Below are 8,797 nucleotides of genomic sequence, written 5' to 3'. Positions count from 1 at the left end.
GGAAGAGAGGAGAGAGGGAGAGAGAGTGAGGAGGAGGAGAGAGAGGAGAGGTGGATGAGAGAGAGAGGGGCAAGGTGTAAAAAAATAATAAACAAATATGGATCAGCCCCACTAACAAATAATTAACAACAGGGGCACCGAGGAAGTAAGATTTTGAGGCTAATTAAGGATAAAATTAACCCTTAATTAAGTTTATAATCATTTTGTAAACTTTCAAATGACTCTTAACCCTTTAATTTAATATATAAGATAGATTAAATCTTTTTCCTTCCTACATCATAAAGCTAAAATGTTTAACTTTGTTTTAGGGGATGCAAGAAAGATATACCTCAAAACTTGTGTGCCCTTGATGAAGTATGCATTGAGAGGAGATTGGGAAAATGCACAGCCCTTTTTGTTGCATCAAAGGATGTTGGTAAATGCCGGCATTGCCAAAGGACACCCAACAATGTTGCATCTGGCAGCAGGAGCTAATCATTTTCATTTTGTAAAGCAACTCTTAAATTATTTGAATGAAGATGATTTAGCATTACAAGATTCTGAGGGAAACACTGCCCTTTGCTTAGCTGCTGGAGTAGGAAACATGAAGATGGTTGAGATTATGTTGCAAAAAACTCCTTCCCTGCCTGGAATTAGGAATAGAGAAGGTTTGACTCCTCTTCATATTGCGGCTATACAAGGAAAACGTCAAATGACATCATATCTATATAACAAGACTAAACAAACACTTGAAGATGTCGATCGGAGGAAGTTATTCTTCATCTGCATTCAAAATGATATCGTTGGTAAGTTTATTATCCTTAACACATGATTGTTGTGCGTTAAATTCATAATTATATTTATATTCTATCAAAATTTTGTCGTGTATCTTATTTAAATGATATTATTTAAAATTTCAATTTATTTATTTAATTTTTTAAAATATAATCATGACAATTAGAAAAAGAATATAAGGTAATATTAATTGTCTTTTTTAAAGACTATTGTGATTTTTTAAAGACTATTGGTGATGGACTCATTTTTGGTAAATGTTATGTAATATATTTTTAATATTTTAAAAAAAGCTACGAAGCTGAAAAAAATAAAATTGAATGGTAGTGTAATATGACATTTTTATTTTAATGCAAGCATGACATAATTTTCAATTTCAAGTGGACAGTTTATTTTTTAAGTCTTTGATGTTGATATCCATTTATATATCTCTATATTTCATATTATACTGATAACTTTTTTTTTTGGTATTATCAATTCTGATTCCTGACAATTTTAAAAAAATTTATAGGTATAGCATTGGATTTATTAAATAATATGGAAGGTTTAGCTCTTGCAAAAGATGAAAAGGATGAGACAGGCTTGCATGTCTTAGCTAAGAAGACTTCAAGTTTTAGTGGTAATATTTTTAAGCATTTAATATTTTTACTTTATCTACAGTGTAATGCTAATTGCAGTAGCTAAAATTTTGTAATTACCAATTTAATTTATTGACTCAATAATTGATTAAGGGAATGAACTTGGGTGCTGTATTTTTTTCTTATTCAGCTTTTGGTTTCTTTTTGTTTAATTATACATATGATTCAGGTATGAAGCAGACTAAAGCTCTTCAATTGGTTGGTAAGTTGTGGAATTTGATTCTGCATACTGTTGACTCTGGGGTAGATATACAAGAAATAATCAAAGGACCATTGTTTGGTGCTGCTGAAGTTGGAAATTTTGAGTTTTTAGTTGTGCTCTTGAAGAAGTATCCAGATTTGATTTGGGAGGTGGACAATAGAAATAGGACGATAATTCATATCGCAGTGCTATATCGACATCCAAAAATCATGAACCTCATCCATGACATTGGTCCAATCAAAGATGTCATATTGACACTTACCGATATAGAAGATGGGAATAACATATTGCATCTTGCCGCAAAAGTAACACCATCAAATAGATTTGAGTTGGTGATAGGCGCAGCATTTGAAATGATATGTGAGCTAGTATGGTTTGAGGTAGTTTGCCCTTATGTGCTTTCGGTGATTAATTTTAGATTTTCTAGCATCCTTTTCAAAAATGTGGATTCAAGCAATTTGAAATCACAAAATCTTCAATATTAGATATATGTATTTGCTTTAATTTATATCTATGCATTAATGTTTTCTAAATAACATTTTAATATGGCAGGAGGTGAAGAAGATTATGTTGCCCTTACATATTGAGAAGAGAAATTTGGAAGGCCTAACTCCTCAACAATTATTCAGTAGAGAGCATGCTAAATTACGACAACATGCAGCGGATTGGATGAAATTCACTGCAAGTTCTTGTATGCTGGTTTCATCACTCATTGCGAGTGGAATGTTCTCGATTGCATTCGGCATAACAGAGTATGCAAGTAATCCAACAAGTCTTACATTTGCAATATCTAATGCTCTTGCATTGGTCTCAAGTTTAATATCATTTGTGGCTTTTCTGTCTGTCCTCACTTCAAGATATGAGGAACATGATTTTCACAAATCTCTACCTAGAAAGCTGATGACTGGATTGCTGACTCTTTGCTTAGCCATATCATTCATGATGTTGGCATATTGCAGTGGCTTTTACATTACATACTTCGACGGCAAAAGGTGGATTTTTACTACCTTATGTTCTGTGGTATTGGTACCCATAATCATGTTTGGATGCCTAAAAGTCGAACTTCTTTATAGTATCATGCATTCGACATTTCTTGTGAGGCGTCTTTTAGTTCGACCCGGCAAACATAACCTTTATTAGACAAGCTGGGAACATTTATTGTATGCTTATGTGAACTCTTGACCAATTTAGTTTATATGGATCTTTACCTCTTCATTGTGAAAAAGATGGTTGAATTATGATCGAGTACTACATTGCTGAAGCTGTATATGAGAATCAAAAAGAAATGTTTCAAACATATTCCAGCACATTAACTTATTTCTAAATTTGTGTTTGTGATATTTGGTTGCAATAGGTGGGTGAGTGATCCATTGGAGCACAGTTGATAGTACAGTCATGCATGAAAAAATTCAAATGTGCAAATAGTCAAAGCATTGAGTTATATATGTGTGTGTTAAAACATAAGGTTCTTCCGATGATAATGGGTGCTTTCATACTGGGTCTGAGACAAAAATACCCATTTCATGAATATGTATCTGCATGTTTTCAAAGTTCATCCTTAAACTACAGAAATTTAAAAAGAATAAAAAGGGCTCCCAAAAGGTGATCCATCTGGGAGGATGAAACTGGTTAAATGTTTATGGGACTAACCAATGTCTTACGTGCTTGCTAAAGCTAAGTTCTTTGTGTTCTTTGTCTCTGGTTCGTCCTGTTCCAACAAAGCCATGCTCTTTGGTCATCCTCCTCTTTTTCAGCCTTTTGGTCATCCTCTTCTTCATCCTCCTCTTTTTATTGTTTCTTTTCCAGGTTCAAACACATTGGACAACAATCATGGCATCAGTCAGGGTGCTCGTTCTTACTTTGCCTCTTGATCCTATTTGTTTATGCAGCAATTAGTCGAATAGCAAAAATTGTTATAATCCAAAGGCCAGTCCCGTAACTGATCTAAACAAAATGATCAGCCCTAACAAATTAATATCAAACACTGAATGGACAAACATAAGACTGCCAAATAAAACGCTACAATACCTCGATCCTCGGAGATTTTGGAGAAGAAGGGAGGCATAATTCGTGTGGCTTGGCCGACTTCCTCTGGTTTTCCGTCGCCCCTACCTCTTCTTGCTTCAACCACGACCCATCAGAGACCTCATTTTTTCTGTGCAAATTTGGGTTTTTTTTTTTTAATATTTGCACCCTCATTACAAATTACAACAAACTTGGCTGCACTTTTTATAATTCGCGGGTAAGGCGTATACTTAATTTTCCCTATCTTGTTATTTTACCTTAAATACATAAATAAATATTTAGTTGACCATTAATATTAGATATGGCTAAACTAATATCTAACCATCTGAAATCTTAAATTCTAACTTAATTGTTTTGGATAATTAATATTATCTTTTATTTAGTTGAGATTCTATTTCTAATACTGAATAACACATCATATGTTTTGAAAATATTAAATAAGTTTGATTGGGAATAGTTATTATAAAACTCATATTTGAGTTCTATAAATATAATATCATGTTAGGTTGCCTATAGACTTTGAGTGCACAATTTTTTTCTAGAGTATTTCAAAATGTTTAACAGAGTATTTTGATCATGTGTGACATTGTGGTTTACACAAAAGAGATATGATTAAAATAGCGAGCACAGGATAATAACTTTTTTTTTTTGAAAATTTGGAATGTCAAAATGTTTAATAGATTTGTGTATTTTGATCATGTGTGACATTCTGGTTTACACAAGAGAGATATGATTAAAATAGTGAACATAGGATAATAACATTTTTCTGAAAAATTTGAAGCTTTAACAACCAACTTTAAAAACTTATATCTATTTAATGTAAAATATGTTTTGAATGAAATAAATGTTTTTGGAAAGCTTTGCAAGTATATTTTAGAATGAAAGAAGTTTCATATTAAACAGATTTGTATATTAATAGATATAGAGAAAATAGAGATTAACGATTAAAATCAAATATCTTTCAAAACTCTTAAGCTTCAAGTGTAAATTCCAAGTGATAACAACATAACTAAATTCATATTAAAACTTTTCATTACCCAAGATAAATTCAAGAAGGAATTGGAGGGAAACCAAGTACTTATGCTAATAATAAATTTAAAGAAACTTAGAACTTTGGATAAGATAATAAAGATTAAGCATATAGATCATTTACCCTTAATTACCACTAAACACTAATTAAAATCTTTACAAAAATAAAATATTTTTTATTTTGTAATCATCAAAATTAAAGTTGAATATAAATTAGTGAATTAAAATTGTTTGGATTTAAAGAATGACCAAGTGATTTATTTTGCCGGTTGGAGTTTAATGTGAAAATCATATTTTTATGAATGGTTTTGTACAACCTACCTAATGATTGTTAGATACATTCAGGAAACCTCATATCCCCTCTTGCATAATTGATGATGGATGACTAAAATGTCTGTGGTGCCTAGGTCCTTAGTTGTAATTTAAATATTATGCAAATTGACTAAAATGCACAGGTTAAAAATCAAAAAACCACGCTACCATATTCCTATTGAATCCCACATCCAACCTCCGTGGCCTTTGATTTCCTCTCAAAATTCTATAAATCACCAAAAACCCAATCAACCATGCTAGCTTTGGATGACCAAAAGGAAGATTTAGTGCTTCGTACGGCGATGCCATGAAGGCCTACATTGGATCAAAACCATCCCAGGGTTGGTTGAGTCATTGTGCCGATCATTCTGCATGTTATCTTATAAGAAATAAGGCTGAAGGACAATGAGTGTATGACGAATTTGTTGCTGAAGTTCTCATTGCTAGTAGGAGTCAACCATGATGATCGAATATGCAATGGGTTTTTGATTTTTTTTTTGAATATAAGGCCACGGGAAACCTGTGTAAGAGACTAACATCTTGTCATATCTATAGCCATGAGGCTATTACATTCGGGGGGTGGGTTATCAAAAATATAGATATCAAAGTTATGATAAGGCATCATATGAGCAAGAAGATCAACACATTTGTTGGCTTCCCTATACATATAGTTAAAAGTGACCACCCAGTTTCTCATAATAAGGTACCTAATATTTTTTATAATCACAGAGAGAGGGTGATTATCATAGTAGATATTATTGATGAGTAATAAAGCCTCTAAAGAATCAGAGTGGATGTTGATCTTAGAAAGATTCCTATTCTAACAAAGTTTAAGGCCTTCCAGAATTTAGAGTTCAGCTGTAGTGCTTGGATAGTATCCAAGGTTTTTGACAAATCCTTTAATCCAATTTCCTTTATCATCTTTAATGATGCCCCTACAGGCAGCAGTGCTATTAGTATTGACTGAGCCATCGATGTCAAGTCTAACCCAACTGGGTTCAGAAGGGCTCCATTTAGCTTCATGTCTATTGCCTTTCTTGTTCAAGTAGTTGACCTTAGATTGAAGCTTAAGATCGTTGATAATTTGTTGAGCATAGGAGAAGGCAATATCGCTTTCGAGAATATTATCTTCAAAATAAATCTTCTTGCATTTAGCTTTCCATATATTCCAACATGCTTGAGCAAAAAGTATCTTCCAAGGAATTTTCCTTGCAGTCAAATTGCCTGCCTCGTTCTTGGCATTCTAAATTATCCAATCATACACATTAAGAGATGAAAAAGTATTAAGTGTTATAGGATTTACTAACTTTTTTCATACCTCTTTAGCTTCCTTGCAATCATGCAAAATATGGATGGAAAAGTCAATGGAGTTACAACCCATGGGGCAGGATCGTGGTTGTGGAATATTGCCATTTGTGTACATATAGTTAGTTTGAAGATGGTCCCATGCAGCTTTCCAGAGATAATATTTAATATTTTCATAGGTGGGCCATTTCTATATCTTAGACTAAATATCAGAGTGATTTAATCTTTTCTGGAATCAATAGTTGTGTAAGCAAATTTAATAGAGAAGTTGCCATTAGAGGAGGGCCTCGAAACAAGAACATCTTCCTAAATTTGATGGTTAGGAAGTTGCACAACAGCTATTAGTCTAATGATATCAAAATGGAGGTAGTGTTTTAAAAGATCAAAATTCCAACTACATGTGGTATTGTGAAAATTTGAGACTTTAGCATGAAAAATGGAGTTGGCATTATGGAAAGCATAATTAATGAGAAGGTTAAGGAGAGGGGACCATTTATCATACTAGAACAATATTTGGTCGCCTCTACCCACTTTTAAACTAACATAAGTCATAAACTTATCCCAGAATTTACAAATGCTATTCCATATGTAAGAACAAGAACTAGGTTTAATAACCATAGGTATAGTGGGTTTATTGCATTTATATTTATCTCGCAATACACGCACCCATAGACAATTTGATTTAGTGGTGAGACCCTAGCAAAGCTTCATAATGTAAGCAATGTTGTGATTCTTGAGATTTTTGATGCCAAGACCTCCATCTTTTTTATTAGAAGTAATGCAATCCTAAGATAGAAGATGAGGTTTTTTGTTCCTATATGGTGAATCCCAAAGAAAAGTTTTAGCTATTTTTTCTAGATCGAGCAAGACATTGTCCAGTAAAAGCATAGTTTGCATAGTATAGGTAGGAAGAGTAGAGAGAGATTTAATGAGCACAGATTTTCCTACAATATTAAGATAACAACTTCTCCAGTTAGCTAAGCGTGAGTTCGTTTTATCAATAAGGGGAGCAAAAGTGAGTTTAGAAGCCTTTTCATAGATAAGAGGAATTCCAAGGTATTTCCTTAGATTTCTAGTAATAAGGATTCCTAACTCTTCACTGATCTAAAAAGTTTTGTTGATATTGACATTCTTGAAATAAAAGAGTTTAGATTTTTCAGTATTAATTTTTTAACCTAAGGTGCTGCAAAAATTGGAAAGGCATTATTGGATAATCATTGCTTGGGATAAAGATAGTTATGTAAAAAGCAAAAAATAATTAGCAAAAAATAAATGAGATATAAAGGGCCATTAGGAATTAGCTTAATTGATTTTCATTCATTATTATCAATAATACTGAGAATGCAATGACTTAAACGTTCAATATAAAGAACAAAGATATAAGAAAAGAGAGGATCCCCTTGATAAATGCCTCTGGAGGGTTTGAATTCTTTAGTGGGTTTATCATTCCAGAGAACTTTCATTTTTATAGTTGAGATGGCAACACAAATTAGTTTTCTAAGATGAAGATCTATCCCAACAACTTGGAATGTATCATCAATGACATCCTAGGACATTCTATCAAAAGCCTTCTCAAGGTCAATCTTCAGGGCCATTAATCTTTTTTTGCCTGTTCTATCTCTCATAGAGTGAATGATCTCTTGCACAATTATGATATTATCACTACTTTGCCTACCTTGAATGAAGCTACATTAATTATCATTAATAAGATAAGGCATACAAGCATAGAGGCAATTGGAGATGATTTTGGTGATAATTTTATAGTTCATGTTATAAAGAGATATAGGATGAAAATATTTCATGCAAGTAGGGTGGTCAATCTTAGGAACTAGAGTGATGAAAGTATCATTTATGTCCTTGATAAAGGCTGGGTCCCTAAAAACTTTTTTTACAAAATTTATGATGCTATGTTTAAGATCATCCCAAAAAGAATGAATGAAACCCGCATTGATACTATCAGGACCAAGAGCTTTGAAAGCCCTGACATTAAAAGCAGCGTTCTTGATTTCATCATCAGTCATATCTTTGTATAAAGATTGGAGTTGATAGTTAGAGAGAATAAGAAAACTTCTTTCGGTTATAAGTTTGGGTTTAACACTATCTTCCTCTTTGAAGAGGTCTTTAAAGAAGGAAACAACTAGATTTTCAAGAATGAATTGATCCTCTACCCAAGTATTATCATTTTCTTTAAGAGATAGAATCCGATTCCTTTTTTCTTCCTAATAATAGAAGTAGCATGGAAGAACTTGGTGTTCTAGTCTCCCTATTTTAACCACTTACATCTAGATTTCTAGAACCAAATAAGCTCTTCTTGCATGAGAACCTTGTTATAATCTTCTAAGAAGGACTTTTCAAGCTTCATTAGAAAGTAACTATCTCTATGGTTTTTGTTATTGTCAATTCCTTCTAATCTATGCCAAAATTCTTCTCGTTTTAGAAGATATACTACCAATATTGTCCTTATTCCAAAGGGAAACAGAAGTTGTAAATCTAATCGCACCCTCATTCCAATTAT

General features: G+C 32.7%; 1 protein-coding gene across 1 annotated transcript; it reads left to right on the top strand.

The window, feature by feature from the left end:
- The first annotated feature begins 289 nt into the window (after positions 1-289).
- LOC129322443 (uncharacterized) lies at positions 290-2,996 on the top strand. Its single transcript, XM_054968766.1, has 5 exons — positions 290-785; positions 1,283-1,390; positions 1,579-2,015; positions 2,164-2,603; positions 2,966-2,996. The coding sequence occupies exons 1-5, from the start codon at positions 290-292 to the stop codon at positions 2,994-2,996; spliced, it is 1,512 nt and encodes a 503-aa protein (XP_054824741.1).
- The last annotated feature ends 5,801 nt before the right edge of the window (positions 2,997-8,797 follow it).

This window comes from Prosopis cineraria, unplaced genomic scaffold, assembly GCF_029017545.1.
Source record: "Prosopis cineraria cultivar Desert tree isolate PC_DT_omini unplaced genomic scaffold, ASM2901754v1 PC10, whole genome shotgun sequence".
Lineage (NCBI taxonomy): Eukaryota > Viridiplantae > Streptophyta > Magnoliopsida > Fabales > Fabaceae > Prosopis > Prosopis cineraria.
This window is presented reverse-complemented; position numbering and strand designations above follow the sequence as displayed.

Bases quoted from the DNA above. Each gene is read 5' to 3' on its own strand.
- LOC129322443 (XM_054968766.1), top strand. From the start codon at position 290: ATGTTTAACTTTGTTTTAGGGGATGCAAGAAAGATATACCTCAAAACT. The intron at 1,391-1,578 runs GTAATATTTTTA...CATATGATTCAG, and splicing joins GAAGACTTCAAGTTTTAGTG to GTATGAAGCAGACTAAAGCT. The intron at 2,604-2,965 runs GTGGATTTTTAC...TGGTTGCAATAG, and splicing joins ACATACTTCGACGGCAAAAG to GTGGGTGAGTGATCCATTGG.